The 25,765-nt window shown below is 53.4% G+C and overlaps 1 protein-coding gene across 2 annotated transcripts in view; it reads left to right on the top strand.

Moving 5' to 3' along the window:
- Window positions 1–24,470, top strand: part of LOC121274157 (eukaryotic translation initiation factor 5A-1-like) — a 30,525-nt gene extending 6,055 nt beyond the window's left edge. The window contains exons 2-6 of one of the 2 annotated variants that reach the window (XM_041181337.1): window positions 7,434–7,627; window positions 10,766–10,870; window positions 10,985–11,116; window positions 13,556–13,629; window positions 22,917–24,470. In XM_041181337.1, coding sequence (XP_041037271.1) covers window positions 7,457–7,627; window positions 10,766–10,870; window positions 10,985–11,116; window positions 13,556–13,618 — 471 coding nt within the window. In that variant the 5' untranslated portion in view covers window positions 7,434–7,456 and the 3' untranslated portion in view covers window positions 13,619–13,629; window positions 22,917–24,470. Of the gene's footprint in view, window positions 1–7,433; window positions 7,628–10,765; window positions 10,871–10,984; window positions 11,117–13,555; window positions 13,645–22,916 lie in introns of those variants that run through there. The other variant, XM_041181338.1, reaches the window with a different exon arrangement.
- Window positions 24,471–25,765: the final 1,295 nt, after the last annotated feature.

Genomic DNA, 25,765 nt, shown 5'->3' with positions numbered 1-25,765 from the left:
AGGGGTTTCTCCCTGGTGCAATATTTAACCCTTAACCAACATCACAAAACTTTATCTGTTCATCATCGTTTTGCTGTTTGTGGGATCTTGTTGTGTGCCAGTTGGTGGGTGTATTTCCTTTATTCCAAAAGTCAGATTAGCTCTGAAAGACTTTAGGACATTGAGGTTATGGGAGGTGCAGCCGTTTTTGTGTCTCGATAAGAAGTTTGGATTCAGAAACTAGTTTGGAATTTTTGATGTGAATTTCAAACACATTGGCACTTCCGCTATGAAAATGTACCACTGTGGAAAATGGACCCAGTTCAACCTCACCCTTTGGTGCATTGTTTAGTGGTGGAACTGCAGAATTACAGGTGTTTAAATCTAACATGGGAGGATTAAAGACACTGGAGAAAGTGCAAAACAATTAGAAGGGTTGATGCAGAACTGCCAGGTTAAAGCTATCAGAGTGGAACAGGCTGGGGCTCTTTTCCCCAAGTCTCTTACCAGAGATCTTCAAAATTATGTCAAGGTTTGATAGTGTAGATGTATAGAGGATGTTTCTGCTTGTGGGGGAATCAGAACTCGGGGCCATCAGTATCAGACAGTCACTAATAAACCCAACGGAGAATTCAGGAGAAACTCCTTTACCCAGAGAGTGGGGAGAATGTGGAACTCGCTCCCACAGGGAGTGGTCGAGGTGGACAGTATCGATACATTTAAGGGGAAAGCTGGATAAACACATGAGGGAGAAAGGAGATGAAGAGAAGATGAGGGGTGGAGGCTCGTGTGGAACATTCATAAAGTGTTTTGAATGCTCTTGTAAGTTCAGTGGAATTCTATGTATCAAGCTCTATTCGCTTTTAAATGCTTTGAAATACTTCACACAAACTGGAAGGATTCCTGTCCGTAGTGAGTTTCCACAGACAGCAGTGAGATCAATTCTCTTATTGCTCCTGAGGGCTGAAGTTGGTCAGGGTGCTGGAGTCAGACTCTCTGCTCGTGAATGTGGCTCCGGGGTCATGAACCATGGCCTGAGCAGCTGCTCCAGCTGAGAGCAGTTAAACAATGCAGCTCCTCCCTTGGCCTCTGGAGGAGAGGCTCGAACCCACAACCTTTCCTAATCCAAGTGATGTGGGCTGTTATCAAAGTGGATATCATATGGATAGGGCCCTTCCGTTCCATCTCCAATGCCTTTGACAAGGTCCCTCGTGGCAGACTGGCACAGAAGGTAAATTCGCACCGGATCAGAGGTGAGCTGGCAAGATGGATACAGAATTGGCTTGGTCATAGAAGACAGAGGGTAGCAGTGGAAGGGTGCTTTCCTGAATGGACAGCTGTGACTAGTGGAGTTCTGCGGGGATCAGTGCTGGGACCTTTGCTGTTTGTAGTACACGTAAATGATTTGGAGGAAAATGTAACTGGGCTAATTAGTAAGTTTGCAGATGACATGAAGGTTGGAGGAGTTGCAGATAGTGAAGAGGATTGTCAAAGGATACAACGGGATATAGATCGGTTGGAGACTTGGGCGGAGAAATGGCAGATGGAGTTTAATCTGGACAAATGCGAGGTAATGCATTTTGGAAGGTCTAATACAGGTAGGAATTATACAGTAAATGGCAGAACCCTTAAGTGCATCGACGGACAGAGGGATCTGGGTGTACAGGTTCAAAGTGGCAGCGCAGGTGGATAAGGTAGTCAGGAAGGCATATGGCATGCTTGCCTTCATTGGCAGGGGTATTGAGTATAAAAGCGGGGAAGTCAAGCTGCAGCTGTATAGAACCTTGGTTAGGACACACTTGGAATATTGCGTGCAATTCTGGTCACCACATTACCAGAAGGATATGGAGGCGTTGGAGAGGGTGCAGAGGAGGTTTACCAGGATGCTGCTTGATCTGGAGGTTATTAGCTATGAGGAGAAGTTGGAGAAACTCAGATTGTTCTCACTAGAGCGACGGAGATTGAGGGGCGACTTGAAAGAAGTTTACAAAATTATGAGTGGCATGGACAGAGTAGATAGTCAGAAACTTTTTGCCAGGGTGGAAGAGTCAATTACTAGGGGACATAGATTTAAGGTGAGAGGAGAAAACTATAGAGGAGATGTGTGGGGCAAGTATTTCACACAGAGGGTAGTGAGTGTCTGGAATTTGCTGCCAGAGGAGGTGGTGGAAGCAGGTACTATAGTGGTGTTTAAGAGGCAGCTTGACAAATACATGAATAGGATGGGAATAGAGGGATACGGACTCCGGAAGTGCAAAATGTTTTAGTTTGACGGGCAATATGATCGGTGCAGGCTTGGAGGGCCAAAGGGCCTGTTCCTGTGCTGTACTTTTCTTTGTTCTTTGTATGACTGATGTTCAAAGATCGGTGATGGCCAATTCCTGTCAATAAACTGTGCGATTCAGATTCTCAAACATGACCCCCATGTTATCAGTCAGGCTCGCTGCTGTAATTTGCAATCCAGTTATTCACTGCTGTAGTGGGAGCTAGTTTCATTATCTGTTCTAATAGTGAGAAAGATTTTGCGTTCCTCTAATGCCTTTCACAAGCTTGGAGTCTAGTTGTAACGTAGAAAGCAAAACATCCAACTTGTGCACAGCAAGCTCCGACAAATGGCAAGAACGCAAGCAATAGGAGCAGGATGAGACCATTCGGCCCCTCGAGCCTGCTGCGTCTTTGATACCATTCATGGCTGACTTTGAGTTTCGGCTCTGTTTTCCTGGCCATCCCCCTGAGATGCCAAAAAGTCTCAGGATAAGGGGGTGGATTATTTAGGTCTGAGATGAGGAATTTCTTCACTGAGGGTTTTGGATCTTTGGCAGTCCCCTGGGATAGAGATTTCCAGCCCTCCTCCGTTCAGCTTTCTGGTGTGTCAGATAACCAAGGGAGAATTGGAAGTCAAAGCAGTTGTGATGATTGAATAGCGGAGCAGCTTGAGAAGCCATATAGTCCCCAGCTCCTGTCGTGTTCAGATCATCTGTTTTGCTGATGTTGGAACAGGCGGCCATTCAATCCCTGGAACCTGTTCCACTATTCAGTTAGACCCTGGCTGACCTGTATCATGACTCCATTTGGGTTCCATGTCCCTTAATAGAACAAAATTTCCAATTGACCTCCAGCCTCGACAGCTTTTTGGGGGGTGAGAGTTCCAGATTTCCACTCTGCTTTGACAAAATGGTCTGGCTCACATTTGATGGTTCTGGGCTGTCCTAGAAAAGGAAGTAGTTTCTCTGTATTACCTTACAAGCCTCAGTTAAGTTCATTAAATGTTCTCGGGCTGGGGCACCAGGATAAACTCCCCTGCTCTTTCTTTGAATAGTGTGAATAGGATCTTTCAGTCCACCCGAGATGGCAGGCGGGGCCTGGGTTTAACATCTTGCTGAAGACAGGGCCTTGACACTCCCTCACTGATAGCACTGGAAGCGTTGGCCTGGGTTGTGTTTGGAGGGGATCTTGAATCCACAGTCTTCTGACTCGGGACAGAGTACAACCCATTGAACCCCAAGCTGAGATACAGTTCCTGGGGATTGGTTTCAGTTGTCATTGAAAATGTGCAGCGGTTATGCATTCTGAGACTTCAGAGTATTCCTTTTTAAGTACAAGAGACAGTGTGCTAGAACTGAAGATGCAAAGCAGCCTGGGCTGGCGCAGTTAAAGAGCAGCAGTTTGGAAGGTTTCTCGGAGTGGACCTTGCCAATTTGCTGGCATTTCTATAACCTAGTTAGTGGAAAGAAATCCCTGAGGGAAAAGGCACAGTGAGGACTCTGGTAGAGATTGTTTCAAGGAGAGTGCAATGAAGGTGATTTGGGTCTTGGGAGTTTAACGGTTAAAATCTGGCTTGTTTGAAAATAAGAGGACTTTGAGCTGCCTGGACCTGAAGCTCTGAAATCCCCTCCCTAAATTTCTCTGCTCCCCCCACCCCACCCCCCCCCCAAAAACAACTGTCTCTCTCTCTCTCTCTCCGCTCCTTTCCTTAAAACCTACCTCTTTGGCCAAACTCTTGATCACCTATCCTTTTGTCTCGGTGCTAGTTTTTGCCTGATAACATTGCTGCGGAGCAGCTTGATGTTTTACTGGGCACTATATAAACACAGTTTGCTGGCTGAGCTGACTTGATCACAATTCTGAAAAGAATTGATGACTCATCATGAAAAATTGTTTATGATTGAAACAACTTAAAATAGCCGAGTTTGTAAAGTTCTTGGAAAAGTGCGGGCTAATGGGTGGAATTTTCCTCGCGATTCTCAAGGCTTTTGGAATAAGATTCCAGGGAGCCTGTTGAAACATAGCTTGAGTTAGCTGTGAGGCTGTTTGAGAAAGCTTTGAAGGCTGTGGTGAGATGACTGCTCTGTTAGCTTCTACCTTGCTGGGTCCCTGCTCCAACATCTTGGTTTGCTTACATTTGGAATGGGCTTCATTTGCCCTCATGCCCCATTCTAACTGCTTCCCCAAATGAAGTCTCATCAAATGAGCACTTGTTCTTGGTGTTGAGGGATGGTTGGTACTTTTGGAGGTGCAGAGCTGATTGTTGGCATGTGAGCAACCTTGGGAATATAGTTTTCTTGCTGTCAAGGTTGCCAGGTTGTCCCACTGTTCTTGGTATTATTGAGCTGAGGTAGTAGTGTGGCAGACATTTAAGGGGACATTTCAGAATTTACAAAATAAATTCATTCCAACAAGAGAAAATTCCAAGGGGAGGACCCATCTCCGTGATTAACGAAAGAACAGGTTAAAGGTTGTATCAGACTTTTAAAAATAAGTATATAGCTGAGTGAAGATGGGTGACAGGTCAGCAGATTGGACAGAATGTAAAAGACAAAACAGAATAGATTAATAAGGAGGGAAAATTTACTGTACAAAAGGAAGCTAACTAGAAATATGAAGACAGATAGTAAGAGTTGCTATAGAAGCTAAAAGTGAACGTTGGTCCTATAGAAAATGAGACTGGGGAGTTAATTGAAAATAAGGAGATGAATTGAACAGGTAATCAGCATCGGTCTTCAGTATAAAGGATACAAGTAACATTCCAGAAATAGCTGTGAATCAAGAATTAGAAGGGAACGAACAACTGGGAGGTATCTCAAACACCTGGGGAGTGCAACTTAGCAAATTGTAGAGATTTGGGCTGTTTACAGGAAGAGGGAGGGGGCGGTGGTGATTTGGGCTATTTACAGGAAGGGGGAGCAGACGGTGGTGATAAGACCATAAGACATAGGAGCAGAAATTAGACCATTCGGCCCATCGAGTCTGCTCTGCCATTCAATCATGGCTGATAAGTTTCTCAACCCCATTCTCCCGCCTTCTCCCTGTAACCTGTGATCCCCTTACCAATCAAGAATCTATCTATCTCGGTCTTAAATACACTTAATGACCTGGCCTCCACAGCCTTCTGTGGCAATGAATTCCATAGATTCACCACTCTCTGGCTAAAGAAGTTTCTCCTCATTTCTGTTCTAAAAGGTCTTCCCTTTACTCTGAAATTGTGCCCTCGGGTCCTAGTCTCTCCTACTAATGGAAACATCTTCCCCACGCCCACTCTATCCAGGCCTTACAGTATTCTGTAAGTTTCAATCAGATCCCCCCTCATCCTTCTAAACTCCATTGAGTATAGACCCAGAGTCCTCAAACGTTCCTCATATGTTAAGCCTTTTATTCCTGGGATCGTTCTCGTGAACCTCCTCTGGACCCTCTCCAGGGCCAGAACATCTTTCCTGAGATATGGGGCCCAAAATTGCTCACAATATTCTAAATGTGGTCTGACCAGAGCCTTATAAAGCCTCAGTAGCACATCCCTGCTTTTATATTCTAGTCCTCTCGAAATAAACGCCAACATTGCATTTGCCTTCCTAACTACTGGCTCAACCTGCAAGTTAACCTTAAGAGAATCCTGGACTAGGACTCTGAAGTCCCTTTGCACTCCAGATTTCTGAATTCTCTCCCCATTTAGAAAATAGTCCCTGCCTCTAATCTTCCTACCAAAGTGCATGACCTCACACTTCCACACATTGTATTCCATCTGCCACTTCTTTGCCCATTCTCCTAACCTGTCCAAATCCTTCTGCAGCCTCCCCGCCTCCTCAATGCTACCTGTCCCTCCACCTATCTTTGTAACATCTGCAAACTTAGCCAGGATGCCCTCAGTTCCTTCATCAAGATCATTAATGTATAAAGTGAAAAGTTGTGATCTCAACACTGACCCCTGTGGAACTCCTCTAGTCACCGGCTGCCATCCTGAGAAGGACCCCCTTCTTCCTAGGGATGAATTTTGCTGTGTCTCCCAAATTACTCCCAGAAACTCCTGCCATTGCTGTTCCACTGTCTTTCCTGCTAGGCTCATCTCCCAGTCAATTCTGGCCAGCTCCTCCCTCATGCCTCTGTAGTTGCCTTTATTCAACTGTAATACCGTTACATCTGATTCCAGCTTTTTCCTCTCAAATTGCAGGGTAAATTCTATCATATTATGGTCACTTCCTCCTAAGAGTTCCTTCACCTTAAGCTCCCTTATCAAATCTGCCTCATTACACATCACTAAATCTAGAATTGCCTGTTCCCTAGTGGGCTCCACCACAAGCTGCTCCAAAAAGCCATCTCGTAGACATTCCACAAATTCCTTTTCTTGGGATCCACTACCAACCTGATTTTCCCAGTCTACCTGCATATTGAAATCCCCCATGATCACTGTAACCTTGCCTTTCTTACACACCTTTTCTATCTCCTGGTGTATCTTGTGCCCCACATCCTGACTACTGTTCAGAGGCCTGTACATAACTCCCATTATGGTTTTTTATACCTTTGCGGTTCCTCAACTCTACCCACACAGATTCTACATCATCTGACCCTACGTCATTTCTTGCTATTGATTTAATTTAATTTCTTACTAACAAAGCAACCCCACCCCCTCTGCCAACCTGCCTATCTTTTTGTTAGGATGTATATCCTTGGATATTTGGCTCCCAGTCTTGATCCCCTTGCAGCCATGTCTCCGTAATGCCCACCACATCATACCTGTCAATTTCAATTTCAATTTGGGCTGTTTTACAGGGAGGGGGAGGGGCCGGTGGTGATTTGGGCAGTTTTACAGGGAGGGGGAGGGGCCGGTGGTGATTTGGGCTGTTTTACAGGGAGGGGAGGGGCCGGTGGTGATTTGGGGTGGTTTACATGGAGGGGCCGGTGGTGATTTGGGGTGTTTTACAGGGAGGGGGAGGGGCCGGTGGTGATTTGGGCTGTTTTACAGGGAAGGGGAGGGGCCGGTGGTCATTTGGGATGTTTTACAGGGAGGGGCCGGTGGTCATTTGGGATGTTTTACAGGGAGGGGGAGGGGCCGGTGGTGATTTGAGGTGGTTTACAGGGAGCGGGAGGGGCCGGTGGTGATTTGGGCTGTTTCACACTGGGAGACGAGGTGTGTTTTTGGTTGGTGTGTGGATCTCACTCTGTCTTTGCCTCCTGTGTTGCAGTACCACACGACCCACCTTGAAAGATGGCAGATCCTGCCGATGTGGATTTTGAGACTGGCCACTCTGGGGCTTCAACCACCTATCCCATGCAATGCTCTGCGCTGCGTAAAAACGGCTTTGTGGTGCTGAAAGGGCGCCCGTGCAAGATTGTGGACATGTCAACTTCCAAGACTGGCAAGCATGGCCATGCCAAGGTAAGGGCAGGAAGGCAGTGCTGATCCTGCTCTCCCTCCCAGTTTCTCTCGCCATTTGCTGGCCTCCTGTGAATTTGAGCTCGTTCCTAAACTATCCTTACTCTCAGCAAGTCCTGCACTCCTGCATCCAGCCCAGTGATAGCCAATCTACCTTGACTTCTGCTGCAGGAATCGTTACGTTTTCAAATACTCGCTGCATGGAATCACCCACTCCCGATTCCTGTAACTTCCAGCAATCCTCTGGGACTTTTGCACTTCTCTAATTCTGGTCTGGAATGAACATCCACCCGTTTCCATCATTTCACCATTAGCGGCCATGACTTCTGCTGCCTGGGCCTGACCTTGGGATTCCCTCCCAGCTTATCCATGTGTGTCTGTGTGTGTGTCTCTGTCTCTCTCTCTCTCTCTCTCCCTCCCCCCGCCCTCCTCCCCACCCCCCATCTCTCTCTCTGACTGCCTCCATCCCCTCCTCCCTTTAATCATTACAATTCACCACTTGAGCAAGTTGCTAGTCATCTCCTGTTTTACCCTTATTTTGCTTAGTGTCAGATATTTGGAAGGTTTCCCTGAAGTGCCTCATGCTATCACTGCGGCAGGCACTACAAATGGTTGCTTTCCCTTTCAGAGTGCCTCTTGAAGTCACTCCATCCCACCATTCAAACTTGGCTGAATGTGGTTAGAATCTTTTAATGCACAGTCCCCTTTAAGTTTCTTTGTAGATGTGTCCTCACTGCATTTAACATGGGAGGAGGCTTTTGCTGTACTTCCCAGGTTGCCTGTTTGGCTGTGCGGTGTTTAGTAAGCAGATTGCACCCTGTTTGGCTGTGCGGGGTTTAGTAAGCAGATTGCACCCTGTTTGGCTGTGCGGGGTTTAGTAAGGAGATTGCACCCTGTTTGGCTGTGCGGGGTTTAGTAAGCAGATTACACCCTGTTTGGCTGTGCGGGGTTTAGTAAGCAGATTGCACCCTGTTTGGCTGTGTGGGGTCTAGTAAGCAGATTGCACCCTGTTTGGCTGTGTGGGGTTTAGTAAGCAGATTGCACCCTGTTTGGCTGTGTGGGGTTTAGTAAGCAGATTGCACCCTGTTTGGCTGTGCGGGGTTTAGTAAGCAGATTACACCCTGTTTGGCTGTGCGGGATTTAGTAAGCAGATTGCACCCTGTTTGGCTGTGCGGGGTTTAGTAAGCAGATTGCACCCTGTTTGGCTGTGCGGGGTTTAGTAAGCAGATTGCACCCTGTTTGGCTGTGCGGGGTTTAGTAAGCAGATTGCACCCTGTTTGGCTGTGTGGGGTTTAGTAAGCAGATTGCACCCTGTTTGGCTGTGCGGGGTTTAGTAAGCAGATTGCACCCTGTTTGGCTGTGCGGGGTTTAGTAAGCAGATTGCACCCTGTTTGGCTGTGCGGGGTTTAGTAAGCAGATTGCACCCTGTTTGGCTGTGCGGGTTTTAGTAAGCAGATTGCACCCTGTTTGGCTGTGCGGGGTTTAGTAAGCAGATTGCACCCTGTTTTGCTGTGCGGGGTTTAGTAAGCAGATTGCACCCTGTTTGGCTGTGCGGGGTTTAGTAAGCAGATTGCACCCTGTTTGGCTGTGTGGGGTTTAGTAAGCAGATTGCACCCTGTTTGGCTGTGCGGGGTTTAGTAAGCAGATTGCACCCTGTTTGGCTGTGCGGGGTTTAGTAAGCAGATTGCACCCTGTTTGGCTGTGCGGGGTTTAGTAAGCAGATTGCACCCTGTTTGGCTGTGCGGGGTTTAGTAAGCAGATTGCACCCTGTTTGGCTGTGCGGGGTTTAGTAAGCAGATTGCACCCTGTTTGGCTGTGTGGGGTTTAGTAAGCAGATTGCACCCTGTTTGGCTGTGTGGGGTTTAGTAAGGAGATTGCACCCTGTTTGGCTGTGCGGGGTTTAGTAAGCAGATTACACCCTGTTTGGCTGTGCGGGGTTTAGTAAGCAGATTACACCCTGTTTGGCTGTGCGGGGTTTAGTAAGCAGATCACACCCTGTTTGGCTGTGTGGGGTTTATTAAGCAGTTTGTACCCTGTTTGTCTGTGCAGGGTTTAGTAAGCAGATTGCACCCTGTTTGGCTGTGCGGGGTTTAGTAAGCAGATTGCACCCTGTTTGGCTGTGTGTGGTTTAGTAAGCAGATTGCACCCTGTTTGGCTGTGTGGGGTTTAGTAAGCAGATTGCACCCTGTTTGGCTGTGTGGGGTTTAGTAAGCAGATTGCACCCTGTTTGGCTGTGTGGGGTTTATTAAGCAGATTGTACCCTGTTTGTCTGTGCAGGGTTTAGTAAGCAGATTGCACTCTGTTGCTCTGTTCCTCACCTATGAGCTCGGTTTTTGGCCCCTCCTTCAATTCTCTGTTAAACGCTTTGTGCCTCCTCCTGATGCACTCCAGGTGGTGAGGAACAGTTCTGGCTCTTCCAGCAGCTGCAACCCATAGAGCTTATAGTCCACTGCACCAGCTGCCTTCAGGCCAGTCACATATTGCAGAGCTCCCGGTGTCTCCTATATCAGCACCATTCTCTGACCTGTCGGTTACGATCCCCTCCTCTATTTTAAAACGTCGTTCTCCTTGGTGAAGTACTTGCCATATTCCTCCTGGTCCTGGTTCCACTCATGGCCCTGTTCAGCGTTAACTGATCTTGGTCGTGGGCTGATGATGCTCCACACGTGTAAGGGAAGTGACATCATCATCAGTTCCTGATTGTTATTGGCTGGTCCCTGTTGGAAAGGGTTTGTGTGGATACCAGTGCTCCTCAGGATCCAGGCTCTGTCTTTTTCCTTTCTCTCTCTAACTCCCTTTGTTCTTTTTCTCCCCCTTCCCTATCTCTGCCCTGGTCCCTGCCCCTCATCTCCCTTTCTCTTTATGCCTGAGCTGGGGCTGCTTTCAGCTGCTGTTGGAGGGGCAGGTGTGTGCCTGAGACTTGACCCTTTCACTCCAGTGAGAGTACTTGCCAACTCTGAATTGAAGTAAAATGCTAAGGAAAGATGTTGACATTGTCCATTGCTGCACAACACTTGGTAGCTTCTCTGTTCTAAATTTCTATACTTCTGTAGTCATAATGGAAAGTGGTATGTCTAAAAGTTAACCTGCCTAACTGCACTTCTGCCAGATTTCTTACCATACCTGCTGTGTTGCTACTAGGTTCACTTGGTGGGCATTGACCTATTCACCGGCAAAAAGTATGAGGACATCTGCCCTTCCACCCACAACATGGATGTGCCCAACATCAGAAGATCTGACTACCAGGTACTTGCCTGCGAGTTCGGGTGGTGGGCGAGATCTGGGAGGTGTGTGTTGTACTTTGTAGGTGGGGAATGAGACTGATGGGCTGTGCTAACTGTCTGTGCTGCTCTCTTCCAGCTGATTGGCATTCTGGATGGCTACCTGTCTCTCCTGGGTGATAGTGGGGAGGTGCGTGATGACCTGAAGCTGCCTGATTCGGAGCTGGGGAAGGACATAGAGCAGCGTTACAATGCTGGCGAGGAGACAGTGGTCAGTATTCCTTCTCAACCTCGAGTCCTGCCTTCCCTTCCCTCCCCTCCTCTCCTGTCTGGATTCCTGCCCCGTGCCAGTTGCTTTTCCATTTTGAAGGGCAGAGTGGAGATGCATCTGTTCATTCCTAGCACTGGGCAGGTAGAGAGGTGATTTTTAATTAAAACAATAACTAATGTATAATGGTGAAATGGAGGACTTTGGTTTGCAGCCTCTGCTGCTTTAATGGACAGCCCTGGAGTACAACTCAACTTATTCCTGGTGCACCCAGGTTAGGGAAAAGCCAATGAACTGCTCTTTGTGGGGTTGTGGTCTGGAATATGTTGCCTGGAACAGTGGTGGACGCTGATTTCGTTGCAATGGATAAGATTTGTTGGGGGAGAAATTGCAAAAATCACAACTGCGCTCTGCAAAAAGAGCAGGAAGGGAATGGGATGATTTTGGCAGCACAGATGCAATGGGCTGGATGGCTCCCTCCTGTGCTGTATGATGAATAAATACAGAGTTGGGCTTGGCAATTGGTACCTTCCACAGTTGAACAATTTGCAGCACTCATTGTAAATGTGGAGGGCTGCACGCAAACAGATCCCTCAGAAAGGACTGAGTAACCTGTCTCTGCAAGTCAATATCGACAAAACCCTCGTTCCTGTTGCAAACATTGGTCACTTTTCTAGACGTGCCCCAGTCAATCAGTGAGGAGCACTCTAGCCTGAGTCAAGTCTCACTCCAGAGGTTCAAGCACACAAATTCAGGCTGACCTCTTAGGGCCTGCAGCTGGGAGGCCCATGGTCAGGGGGCTGGGCCTGAGGGGGTCCGCACCATCCACTCGTGAATGGTGGTGAACAATTAAACAACTCACTAGAGGAGGAGACTCCACAAATGTCCCCATCCTCAATGATGGGGGAGCCCAGCACATCAGTGTAAAAGATAAGGCTGAAGCATTTGCTACAATCTTCAGCCAGAAGCCCCGAGTGGATGATTCATCTCGGCCTCCACTGGATGTCCCCAGCATCACAGATGTCAGTCTTCAGCTAATTCCATTCACTCCACGTGATATCAAAAGATACTGTAAAGACTATGGACCCTGACAATATTCCGGCAATCGTACTGAAGACTTGTGCTCCAGAACTTGCCGTGCCCCTAGCCAAGCTGTTCCAGAACAGCTACAACACCGGCATCTACCCAGCTATGTGGAAAATTGCCCAGGTACATTCTGTACTCAAAAAACAGGACAAATCCAACCCGGCCAATTAACATCACCCCCCCACACCCACTCTCCCAATATCAGTCTACTCTCCATCAGTAAAGTAATGGAAGGGGTTATCAACAGTGCTATCAAGTGGTACTTGCTTAGCAATAACCTGCTCACTGATGCCCAGTTTGGGTTCCGCCAGGGCCACTCAGCTCCTGACCTCATTACAGCCTTGGTTCAAACATGGACAAAAGAGCTGAACTCCAGAGGTGAGATGAGTGTGATTGACTTTGACATCAAGGCAGCAATGACCATCTCCAACAAGAGAGAATCTAACTATCGCCCCTTGATGTTCAATGGCATTACCATCACTGAATCGCCCATTATCAATATCCTGGGGTTACTATTCACCAGAAACTGAACTGGACAAGCCATATAAATACTGTGGCTACAAGAGCAGGTTAGAGGCTGGGAATCCTGTGGTGAGTAACTCACCTCCTGACTCCCAAAAGCCTGTCCACCATCTACAAGGCACAAGTCAGGAGTGTGATGGAATACTCTCCACTTGCCTGGATGAGTGCAGCTCCCACAACATTCAAGAAGCTCAACACCGTCCGGGACAAAGCAGCCCCGCTTGATTGGCATCACATCCACAAACATTCACTCCCTCCACCACCGACGCACATTAGCAGCAGTGTGTGTACCATCTACAAGATGCACTGCAGGAATTCACCAAGGCTGCCTTAACACCACTTTCTAAACCCACGCCCACTACCATCTAGAAGGACAAGGGCAGCAGACACATGGGAACATCACTACCTGGAAGTTCCCTCCAAGTCACTAACCAACCTGACTTGGAAATATATCGGCCGTTCCTTCACTGTCGCTGGGTCAAAATCCTGGAATTCCCTCCCTAACAGCACTGTGGGTGTACCTACACCACATGGACTGCAGCGGTTCAAGAAGGCAGCTCACCACCACCTTCTCAAGGGGCAATTAGGGATGGGCAATAAATGCTGGGCCCAGCCAGTGATGCCCACACCCCAAAAATGAATATTAAAAAACTAGCAGCAGTTAGAGGAGAGCCATGTTAAATGTTGAATTCTGGTTTATGTGAATGCATCAGCTTGCTGCTTTTAACTGATGTGGAATATGAATAATTTAGAGAGCTACGGCATTTTACATTATTGAATGGGCTGTTGTCTATCCTCGTGCTTAACCTGCATTCAACACTTTATTTCCCCCAGATCACTGTACTCAGCGCTATGAATGAAGAATCTGCTATTGCTGCCAAGGTGATGAGCAAGTAACTGCGACATAGGTCAGTACTGACAGGGTATGTCACTGAGCATCACCGTTAACCCCTGCCTCTTAACCCTGCTCGCTGCTCCTAACTCTTCCAGGTGCAGCCACCTTGTGTCCGCTCCTGCCTCCCCACCATTTGTGTGGTTTCCGGCTAGTTGCCTGTGGAGGGCATCACGTTTAACCTGACGTGCTGAATTTTAAATTGGGAGATACTTGGAGGCAGGCATCCCTCCAAATCCTCCTTATTTTTTTTTTTAAAACCTGTCTACCCCCTCAGGAGGATGTTAAGGATTCAGTAGCTGCTATCTTGGAGCAGAGACAGGGAGGGCAAAGTAGACACTGGTGTCCTGGATAAACATTTATATCTCAACCAGCATTTTTTAGGGGGGGAAATATTATCTGAGTCATTTTACATTGCTGTGTGCTAACTGACCAGTGACCATTTCAAAAGCACTTCATTGACTGTAAAGCGACATTCTTTGGCTGTGAAAGATGCTATAGAAATGCAAAGCCTTTTCCTGTACAATCACTTAAACCCCTCCCAAAACATTAAACCAAGGGCGTTCAGATTTCTTGCTGTCGGATAGTTTTTTGATCCTGTTTTCTGTGTCCGGTACTGATTGCGGATCTGTCTTGTGTCCGGTACTGATTGCGGATCTGTCTTGTGTCCGGTACTGATTGCGGATCTGTCTTGTGTCCGGTACTGATTGCGGATCTGTCTTGTGTCCGGTACTGATTGCGGATCTGTCTTGTGTCCGGTACTGATTGCGGATCTGTCTTGTGTCCGGTACTGATTGCGGATCTGTCTTGTGTCCGGTACTGATTGCGGATCTGTCTTGTGTCCGGTACTGATTGCGGATCTGTCTTGTGTCCGGTACTGATTGCGGATCTGTCTTGTGTCCGGTACTGATTGCGGATCTGTCTTGTGTCCGGTACTGATTGCGGATCTGTCTTGTGTCCGGTACTGATTGCGGATCTGTCTTGTGTCCGGTACTGATTGCGGATCTGTCTTGTGTCCGGTACTGATTGCGGATCTGTCTTGTGTCCGGTACTGATTGCGGATCTGTCTTGTGTCCGGTACTGATTGCGGATCTGTCTTGTGTCCGGTACTGATTGCGGATCTGTCTTGTGTCCGGTACTGATTGCGGATCTGTCTTGTGTCCGGTACTGATTGCGGATCTGTCTTGTGTCCGGTACTGATTGCGGATCTGTCTTGTGTCCGGTACTGATTGCGGATCTGTCTTGTGTCCGGTACTGATTGCGGATCTGTCTTGTGTCCGGTACTGATTGCGGATCTGTCTTGTGTCCGGTACTGATTGCGGATCTGTCTTGTGTCCGGTACTGATTGCGGATCTGTCTTGTGTCCGGTACTGATTGCGGATCTGTCTTGTGTCCGGTACTGATTGCGGATCTGTCTTGTGTCCGGTACTGATTGCGGATCTGTCTTGTGTCCGGTACTGATTGCGGATCTGTCTTGTGTCCGGTACTGATTGCGGATCTGTCTTGTGTCCGGTACTGATTGCGGATCTGTCTTGTGTCCGGTACTGATTGCGGATCTGTCTTGTGTCCGGTACTGATTGCGGATCTGTCTTGTGTCCGGTACTGATTGCGGATCTGTCTTGTGTCCGGTACTGATTGCGGATCTGTCTTGTGTCCGGTACTGATTGCGGATCTGTCTTGTGTCCGGTACTGATTGCGGATCTGTCTTGTGTCCGGTACTGATTGCGGATCTGTCTTGTGTCCGGTACTGATTGCGGATCTGTCTTGTGTCCGGTACTGATTGCGGATCTGTCTTGTGTCCGGTACTGATTGCGGATCTGTCTTGTGTCCGGTACTGATTGCGGATCTGTCTTGTGTCCGGTACTGATTGCGGATCTGTCTTGTGTCCGGTACTGATTGCGGATCTGTCTTGTGTCCGGTACTGATTGCGGATCTGTCTTGTGTCCGGTACTGATTGCGGATCTGTCTTGTGTCCGGTACTGATTGCGGATCTGTCTTGTGTCCGGTACTGATTGCGGATCTGTCTTGTGTCCGGTACTGATTGCGGATCTGTCTTGTGTCCGGTACTGATTGCGGATCTGTCTTGTGTCCGGTACTGATTGCGGATCTGTCTTGTGTCCGGTACTGATTGCGGATCTGTCTTGTGTCCGGTACTGATTGCGGATCTGTCTTGTGTCCGGTACTGATTGCGGATCTGTCTTGTGTCCGGTACTGATTGCGGATCTGTCTTGTGTCCGGTACTGATTGCGGATCTGTCTTGTGTCCGGTACTGATTGCGGATCTGTCTTGTGTCCGGTACTGATTGCGGATCTGTCTTGTGTCCGGTACTGATTGCGGATCTGTCTTGTGTCCGGTACTGATTGCGGATCTGTCTTGTGTCCGGTACTGATTGCGGATCTGTCTTGTGTCCGGTACTGATTGCGGATCTGTCTTGTGTCCGGTACTGATTGCGGATCTGTCTTGTGTCCGGTACTGATTGCGGATCTGTCTTGTGTCCGGTACTGATTGCGGATCTGTCTTGTGTCCGGTACTGATTGCGGATCTGTCTTGTGTCCGGTACTGATTGCGGATCTGTCTTGTGTCCGGTACTGATTGCGGATCTGTCTTGTGCGTTCCGGGACTGGTTGCGGATCTGTCTTGTGCGTTCCGGGACTGGTTGCGGATCTGTCTTGTGCGTTCCGGGGCTGGTTGCGGATCTGTCTTGTGCGTTCCGGGGCTGGTTGCGGATCTGTCTTGTGCGTTCCGGGGCTGGTTGCGGATCTGTCTTGTGCGTTCCGGGGCTGGTTGCGGATCTGTCTTGTGCGTTCCGGGGCTGGTTGCGGATCTGTCTTGTGCGTTCCGGGGCTGGTTGCGGATCTGTCTTGTGCGTTCCGGGGCTGGTTGCGGATCTGTCTTGTGCGTTCCGGGGCTGGTTGCGGATCTGTCTTGTGCGTTCCGGGGCTGGTTGCGGATCTGTCTTGTGCGTTCCGGGGCTGGTTGCGGATCTGTCTTGTGCGTTCCGGGGCTGGTTGCGGATCTGTCTTGTGCGTTCCGGGGCTGGTTGCGGATCTGTCTTGTGCGTTCCGGGGCTGGTTGCGGATCTGTCTTGTGCGTTCCGGGGCTGGTTGCGGATCTGTCTTGTGCGTTCCGGGGCTGGTTGCGGATCTGTCTTGTGCGTTCCGGGGCTGGTTGCGGATCTGTCTTGTGCGTTCCGGGGCTGGTTGCGGATCTGTCTTGTGCGTTCCGGGGCTGGTTGCGGATCTGTCTTGTGCGTTCCGGGGCTGGTTGCGGATCTGTCTTGTGCGTTCCGGGGCTGGTTGCGGATCTGTCTTGTGCGTTCCGGGGCTGGTTGCGGATCTGTCTTGTGCGTTCCGGGGCTGGTTGCGGATCTGTCTTGTGCGTTCCGGGGCTGGTTGCGGATCTGTCTTGTGCGTTCCGGGGCTGGTTGCGGATCTGTCTTGTGCGTTCCGGGGCTGGTTGCGGATCTGTCTTGTGCGTTCCGGGGCTGGTTGCGGATCTGTCTTGTGCGTTCCGGGGCTGGTTGCGGATCTGTCTTGTGCGTTCCGGGGCTGGTTGCGGATCTGTCTTGTGCGTTCCGGGGCTGGTTGCGGATCTGTCTTGTGCGTTCCGGGGCTGGTTGCGGATCTGTCTTGTGCGTTCCGGGGCTGGTTGCGGATCTGTCTTGTGCGTTCCGGGGCTGGTTGCGGATCTGTCTTGTGCGTTCCGGGGCTGGTTGCGGATCTGTCTTGTGCGTTCCGGGGCTGGTTGCGGATCTGTCTTGTGCGTTCCGGGGCTGGTTGCGGATCTGTCTTGTGCGTTCCGGGGCTGGTTGCGGATCTGTCTTGTGCGTTCCGGGGCTGGTTGCGGATCTGTCTTGTGCGTTCCGGGGCTGGTTGCGGATCTGTCTTGTGCGTTCCGGGGCTGGTTGCGGATCTGTCTTGTGCGTTCCGGGGCTGGTTGCGGATCTGTCTTGTGCGTTCCGGGGCTGGTTGCGGATCTGTCTTGTGCGTTCCGGGGCTGGTTGCGGATCTGTCTTGTGCGTTCCGGGGCTGGTTGCGGATCTGTCTTGTGCGTTCCGGGGCTGGTTGCGGATCTGTCTTGTGCGTTCCGGGGCTGGTTGCGGATCTGTCTTGTGCGTTCCGGGGCTGGTTGCGGATCTGTCTTGTGCGTTCCGGGGCTGGTTGCGGATCTGTCTTGTGCGTTCCGGGGCTGGTTGCGGATCTGTCTTGTGCGTTCCGGGGCTGGTTGCGGATCTGTCTTGTGCGTTCCGGGGCTGGTTGCGGATCTGTCTTGTGCGTTCCGGGGCTGGTTGCGGATCTGTCTTGTGCGTTCCGGGGCTGGTTGCGGATCTGTCTTGTGCGTTCCGGGGCTGGTTGCGGATCTGTCTTGTGCGTTCCGGGGCTGGTTGCGGATCTGTCTTGTGCGTTCCGGGGCTGGTTGCGGATCTGTCTTGTGCGTTCCGGGGCTGGTTGCGGATCTGTCTTGTGCGTTCCGGGGCTGGTTGCGGATCTGTCTTGTGCGTTCCGGGGCTGGTTGCGGATCTGTCTTGTGCGTTCCGGGGCTGGTTGCGGATCTGTCTTGTGCGTTCCGGGGCTGGTTGCGGATCTGTCTTGTGCGTTCCGGGGCTGGTTGCGGATCTGTCTTGTGCGTTCCGGGGCTGGTTGCGGATCTGTCTTGTGCGTTCCGGGGCTGGTTGCGGATCTGTCTTGTGCGTTCCGGGGCTGGTTGCGGATCTGTCTTGTGCGTTCCGGGGCTGGTTGCGGATCTGTCTTGTGCGTTCCGGGGCTGGTTGCGGATCTGTCTTGTGCGTTCCGGGGCTGGTTGCGGATCTGTCTTGTGCGTTCCGGGGCTGGTTGCGGATCTGTCTTGTGCGTTCCGGGGCTGGTTGCGGATCTGTCTTGTGCGTTCCGGGGCTGGTTGCGGATCTGTCTTGTGCGTTCCGGGGCTGGTTGCGGATCTGTCTTGTGCGTTCCGGGGCTGGTTGCGGATCTGTCTTGTGCGTTCCGGGGCTGGTTGCGGATCTGTCTTGTGCGTTCCGGGGCTGGTTGCGGATCTGTCTTGTGCGTTCCGGGGCTGGTTGCGGATCTGTCTTGTGCGTTCCGGGGCTGGTTGCGGATCTGTCTTGTGCGTTCCGGGGCTGGTTGCGGATCTGTCTTGTGCGTTCCGGGGCTGGTTGCGGATCTGTCTTGTGCGTTCCGGGGCTGGTTGCGGATCTGTCTTGTGCGTTCCGGGGCTGGTTGCGGATCTGTCTTGTGCGTTCCGGGGCTGGTTGCGGATCTGTCTTGTGCGTTCCGGGGCTGGTTGCGGATCTGTCTTGTGCGTCCGGGGCTGGTTGCGGATCTGTCTTGTGCGTCCGGGGCTGGTTGCGGATCTGTCTTGTGCGTCCCGGGGCTGGTTGCGGATCTGTCTTGTGCGTTCCGGGGCTGGTTGCGGATCTGTCTTGTGCGTTCCGGGGCTGGTTGCGGATCTGTCTTGTGCGTCCCGGGGCTGGTTGCGGATCTGTCTTGTGCGTCCCGGGGCTGGTTGCGGATCTGTCTTGTGCGTCCCGGGGCTGGTTGCGGATCTGTCTTGGGCGTCCCGGGGCTGGTTGCGGATCTGTCTTGGGCGTCCCGGGGCTGGTTGCGGATCTGTCTTGGGCGTCCCGGGGCTGGTTGCGGATCTGTCTTGGGCGTCCCGGGGCTGGTTGCGGATCTGTCTTGGGCGTCCCGGGGCTGGTTGCGGATCTGTCTTGGGCGTCCCGGGGCTGGTTGCGGATCTGTCTTGGGCGTCCCGGGGCTGGTTGCGGATCTGTCTTGGGCGTCCCGGGGCTGGTTGCGGATCTGTCTTGGGCGTCCCGGGGCTGGTTGCGGATCTGTCTTGGGCGTCCCGGGGCTGGTTGCGGATCTGTCTTGGGCGTCCCGGGGCTGGTTGCGGATCTGTCTTGGGCGTTCCGGGGCTGGTTGCGGATCTGTCTTGGGCGTCCCGGGGCTGGTTGCGGATCTGTCTTGGGCGTCCCGGGGCTGGTTGCGGATCTGTCTTGGGCGTCCCGGGGCTGGTTGCGGATCTGTCTTGGGCGTCCCGGGGCTGGTTGCGGATCTGTCTTGGGCGTCCCGGGGCTGGTTGCGGATCTGTCTTGGGCGTCCCGGGGCTGGTTGCGGATCTGTCTTGGGCGTCCCGGGGCTGGTTGCGGATCTGTCTTGGGCGTCCCGGGGCTGGTTGCGGATCTGTCTTGGGCGTCCCGGGGCTGGTTGCGGATCTGTCTTGGGCGTCCCGGGGCTGGTTGCGGATCTGTCTTGGGCGTCCCGGGGCTGGTTGCGGATCTGTCTTGGGCGTCCCGGGGCTGGTTGCGGATCTGTCTTGGGCGTCCCGGGGCTGGTTGCGGATCTGTCTTGGGCGTCCCGGGGCTGGTTGCGGATCTGTCTTGGGCGTCCCGGGGCTGGTTGCGGATCTGTCTTGGGCGTCCCGGGGCTGGTTGCGGATCTGTCTTGGGCGTCCCGGGGCTGGTTGCGGATCTGTCTTGGGCGTCCCGGGGCTGGTTGCGGATCTGTCTTGGGCGTCCCGGGGCTGGTTGCGGATCTGTCTTGGGCGTCCCGGGGCTGGTTGCGGATCTGTCTTGGGCGTCCCGGGGCTGGTTGCGGATCTGTCTTGGGCGTCCCGGGGCTGGTTGCGGATCTGTCTTGGGCGTCCCGGGGCTGGTTGCGGATCTGTCTTGGGCGTCCCGGGGCTGGTCGCGGATCTGTCTTGGGCGTCCCGGGGCTGGTCGCGGATCTGTCTTGGGCGTCCCGGGGCTGGTCGCGGATCTGTCTTGGGCGTCCCGGGGCTGGTCGCGGATCTGTCTTGGGCGTCCCGGGGCTGGTCGCGGATCTGTCTTGGGCGTCCCGGGGCTGGTCGCGGATCTGTCTTGGGCGTCCCGGGGCTGGTCGCGGATCTGTCTTGGGCGTCCCGGGGCTGGTCGCGGATCTGTCTTGGGCGTCCCGGGGCTGGTCGCGGATCTGTCTTGGGCGTCCCGGGGCTGGTCGCGGATCTGTCCTGGGCGTCCCGGGGCTGGTCGCGGATCTGTCCTGGGCGTCCCGGGGCTGGTCGCGGATCTGTCCGGGGCGTCCCGGGGCTGGTCGCGGATCTGTCCGGGGCGTCCCGGGGCTGGTCGCGGATCTGTCCGGGGCGTCCCGGGGCTGGTCGCGGATCTGTCCGGGGCGTCCCGGGGCTGGTCGCGGATCTGTCCGGGGCGTCCCGGGGCTGGTCGCGGATCTGTCCGGGGCGTCCCGGGGCTGGTCGCGGATCTGTCCGGGGCGTCCCGGGGCTGGTCGCGGATCTGTCCGGGGCGTCCCGGGGCTGGTCGCGGATCTGTCCGGGGCGTCCCGGGGCTGGTCGCGGATCTGTCCGGGGCGTCCCGGGGCTGGTCGCGGATCTGTCCGGGGCGTCCCGGGGCTGGTCGCGGATCTGTCCGGGGCGTCCCGGGGCTGGTCGCGGATCTGTCCGGGGCGTCCCGGGGCTGGTCGCGGATCTGTCCGGGGCGTCCCGGGGCTGGTCGCGGATCTGTCCGGGGCGTCCCGGGGCTGGTCGCGGATCTGTCCGGGGCGTCCCGGGGCTGGTCGCGGATCTGTCCGGGGCGTCCCGGGGCTGGTCGCGGATCTGTCCGGGGCGTCCCGGGGCTGGTCGCGGATCTGTCCGGGGCGTCCCGGGGCTGGTCGCGGATCTGTCCGGGGCGTCCCGGGGCTGGTCGCGGATCTGTCCGGGGCGTCCCGGGGCTGGTCGCGGATCTGTCCGGGGCGTCCCGGGGCTGGTCGCGGATCTGTCCGGGGCGTCCCGGGGCTGGTCGCGGATCTGTCCGGGGCGTCCCGGGGCTGGTCGCGGATCTGTCCGGGGCGTCCCGGGGCTGGTCGCGGATCTGTCCGGGGCGTCCCGGGGCTGGTCGCGGATCTGTCCGGGGCGTCCCGGGGCTGGTCGCGGATCTGTCCGGGGCGTCCCGGGGCTGGTCGCGGATCTGTCCGGGGCGTCCCGGGGCTGGTCGCGGATCTGTCCGGGGCGTCCCGGGGCTGGTCGCGGATCTGTCCGGGGCGTCCCGGGGCTGGTCGCGGATCTGTCCGGGGCGTCCCGGGGCTGGTCGCGGATCTGTCCGGGGCGTCCCGGGGCTGGTCGCGGATCTGTCCGGGGCGTCCCGGGGCTGGTCGCGGATCTGTCCGGGGCGTCCCGGGGCTGGTCGCGGATCTGTCCGGGGCGTCCCGGGGCTGGTCGCGGATCTGTCCGGGGCGTCCCGGGGCTGGTCGCGGATCTGTCCGGGGCGTCCCGGGGCTGGTCGCGGATCTGTCCGGGGCGTCCCGGGGCTGGTCGCGGATCTGTCCGGTGCGTCCCGGGGCTGGTCGCGGATCTGTCCGGTGCGTCCCGGGGCTGGTCGCGGATCTGTCCGGTGCGTCCCGGGGCTGGTCGCGGATCTGTCCGGTGCGTCCCGGGGCTGGTCGCGGATCTGTCCGGTGCGTCCCGGGGCTGGTCGCGGATCTGTCCGGTGCGTCCCGGGGCTGGTCGCGGATCTGTCCGGTGCGTCCCGGGGCTGGTCGCGGATCTGTCCGGTGCGTCCCGGGGCTGGTCGCGGATCTGTCCGGTGCGTCCCGGGGCTGGTCGCGGATCTGTCCGGTGCGTCCCGGGGCTGGTCGCGGAGCTGTCCGGTGCGTCCCGGGGCTGGTCGCGGAGCTGTCCGGTGCGTCCCGGGGCTGGTCGCGGAGCTGTCCGGTGCGTCCCGGGGCTGGTCGCGGAGCTGTCCGGTGCGTCCCGGGGCTGGTCGCGGAGCTGTCCGGTGCGTCCCGGGGCTGGTCGCGGAGCTGTCCGGTGCGTCCCGGGGCTGGTCGCGGAGCTGTCCGGTGCGTCCCGGGGCTGGTCGCGGAGCTGTCCGGTGCGTCCCGGGGCTGGTCGCGGAGCTGTCCGGTGCGTCCCGGGGCTGGTCGCGGAGCTGTCCGGTGCGTCCCGGGGCTGGTCGCGGAGCTGTCCGGTGCGTCCCGGGGCTGGTCGCGGAGCTGTCCGGTGCGTCCCGGGGCTGGTCGCGGAGCTGTCCGGTGCGTCCCGGGGCTGGTCGCGGAGCTGTCCGGTGCGTCCCGGGGCTGGTCGCGGAGCTGTCCGGTGCGTCCCGGGGCTGGTCGCGGAGCTGTCCGGTGCGTCCCGGGGCTGGTCGCGGAGCTGTCCGGTGCGTCCCGGGGCTGGTCGCGGAGCTGTCCGGTGCGTCCCGGGGCTGGTCGCGGAGCTGTCCGGTGCGTCCCGGGGCTGGTCGCGGAGCTGTCCGGTGCGTCCCGGGGCTGGTCGCGGAGCTGTCCGGTGCGTCTCGGTACTGACTGCGATCTCTCTTGTGTTTTTCAGGATACAGCTTCTGGTTTAAAAAAAGTCCAGGCCTGTGAGCTAAAAGTGCGCTTTGGGATTGAGAGACATTTTATTTCAATGAAAAAAACGACAAAAGTATAATTTAATCAAAAACCAAAAAAAAAACAAAAAAAATTTGCGAGCAAACACTAACTTTATTTCAGAAACCCTGGCAAAAAAAAAAACCCCACCACATGACTTCAAAGCAACGGGTTTTACTTTGGACCCCAGGCCTTCCCCAATGCTCCTGAGAGACTCGACGAGATCAATCGGCGTTCCAGCTCCGAGAAGGGCAACAAATTAAGCGATGAACTCCCTCCTGTTTCGCCCCTACCACCACCCCCCCCCCCCCCCCCGCCCCCCCACCACCACCAACTTCACGAGCCATTCCCCAGTCACCGATCCTGAAGACATTGTCGGGGTGAAAGCTGGCTTTGCTTTTTGTTCCATTTTGGCTTCCTGTTCTCAATTCTGCCTTCGTTCTGTATGGTTTTGTATGTGGCCATGGGAGTTAGTTACCCTTTTTGTTGGTTGTATGAGGAATGATCTCCGCTGTCTCACTTGGTTTGCTCGCCTGTCTTTTGCAGGGAGGGATGTGGGTTGGTAGAGAATGCTGACATTTAACTGAAGCTGTGCTGCAGCTGCATGCCCTCTGCTTCTTGGGTTTAAATGGTAATTGGGCAGCAATGCAGCTGAAATAAAGTCTGTGTTGCTCCTGTGCTGTGGAATTCTGTCTGCCTTTGCCTGTTTAAGCTATCAGCCAGTTGGGGGGGGGTGGTGGGATGTGGGGGATTGGGGAGCTCTGAGGCTTCAGGCTGGATTTCCTTCATTGAGGTGGGAGGAGTCTGCATCTTAAGAGCAGGAAAGATTGTCTTCTTACAGGGCAATGCCACTTTTATAAGCACTGGTGAAATGTGCTTCTCTCTCTCTTTCCTTTTCTCTCTGGCTGTCCAGCACTGACTTATCATACCACTGTTGAAGGGTAACTTTTAATCTCCTCCCTGTCCCACGCTGAAAGGAGATTGAGTTTTGCTGGCAGAGAAGGTGGGCCTGGCTCTGAGCAACTCCCCCCCCCCCCCCCCCCCCACCCCCGTCCAACCTCATCACAGTTTAACCCAGGATAAGATTGACTGGTGTAAATTTTGAGTGGATGCTTGGATTTGTTGCTGGGCCCCCTGTTCCCCAGCCCTCCAATCCTTTGGAAGAAGGGAGAAGTTTGGCCTTTTTCCTCACCCCACATCTCCCCCCCCCACCCCCACCTCTCTCCCCAACCCCGTCTCCCACCTTGTAAACCTTCAGAGCACAGTTGGTGGGAGTGAGGGCAGGGGGACACTGTCCTATCTAAAGGGGAACTGAGCCACCAGACATGGTGCTGTGAACCTTGTCTTAATTGTATTGCTTTGTCCCAAAAAAAATAGGCTTTGCTTTGCTCTTGATACGAATCCCCATTTTAAATTTGAAATGAACCTTGCAAGCCATTAGGTAACTCGGTATGTGTGTACACCCACACAGCTTGAATCCACTGCGTTTTAAAAATAAACACAAGTTCTGTTATGCCTTGGAATTTGGTGCTGTGTTTGCCTGTGAACTGCTTTGTGTGAATGAATTGTTGTGTGTGTGGACTCTGCCGTGTGAATGAATAGCTTCATTTGCGTGTGTGTGTGAATGAAGACAGCTGCAAAGCTGCCTCGTTTTCCTGTAGGTTGTGGCTGGTTCCGACCACACTTAAGTGGCTACTCAGACTTGACGGGCAGCGGCAGCTGACCCTTTGGTTGTAAACTATCGCTTTGTCACTCACAACACCTAATTCCATCTGTTCATGTTTGGAGGGTGGGGTGGAGAGGGTCTTTCATTACTCTGAGTAACTAAATGCAAACCAGTTCAAAATAAAGTTAACCTTACAAAGAGTTACTTATCAACGCTGCTTCATTTCTGCATGTAAGCATTTGGGTTTTCACACTAGCAGGCAAGAGACATCCTCCAGAGATCCCAGCTCATGTTGAGTTTGCATTCTCCCTTTCACCAATAGACCACACCAACACAGACCAGAATGTTCTCTTGGGTCATCGCTTGGCCTGCTCTCCAATCGAGGTATTTTAAAGTGACAGAAGGCTCGGGAGTGAAACAGGATGTTTCCACTTGAGGAAGAACAAAATTAGGGGCCATCGGTATAAGACTATTCACTAATAAATCCAATGGGGAATTCAGGAGAAACTCCTTAACCCAGAGAGTGGGGAGAATGTGGAACTCGCTCCCACAGGGAGTGGCCGAGGTGAATAACATTGATAGATTTGAGGGAAGGTGAGAAAAGATTGGGTTATGAGGATACTTGGGAGAAGGCTTAGGTGGAACATAAATGCTAATGTATGCTGGACAGAACATGTAAATATGTAGCACAGTATTTGCACGACTGTTCCACTAGAGACACTGGTTAGGGAGGGAGTTCCTGGATTTTGACCCAGGAACAGTGATATATTTCCAAGTCAGGATGGTGAGTGACTTGGAGGGGACCCTCCAGGTGATGGTGTTCCCATGTGTCTGCTGCCCTTGGTTTTTCTAGACAGTAAAGGTTCAGGTTTTGGAAGTTGCTGTTAAGGGAGCCTTGGTGTGTGCATGTTGTATACAGTGTGTGCATGTTGTATACAGTATACACTGATGCTACCGTGCACCAGGTCATAGTTATTTACAGCACAGAAGGAGGTTATTCGGCCCATCAAGCCATTGATGGCTCTCTGCAAAGCAATCCACTTGCTGTGTAAAAAATGCTCTTCCTCACATTACCCCCAAAGCCTTAAATCTGTGTCCCTGAGTCCTTGCACCATCAGCCAATGGGAACAGCTTTTCTTTGT

This window comes from Carcharodon carcharias (assembly GCF_017639515.1).
Source record: "Carcharodon carcharias isolate sCarCar2 chromosome 33 unlocalized genomic scaffold, sCarCar2.pri SUPER_33_unloc_1, whole genome shotgun sequence".
Classification (NCBI taxonomy): Eukaryota; Metazoa; Chordata; class Chondrichthyes; order Lamniformes; family Lamnidae; genus Carcharodon; species Carcharodon carcharias.
This window is presented reverse-complemented; position numbering and strand designations above follow the sequence as displayed.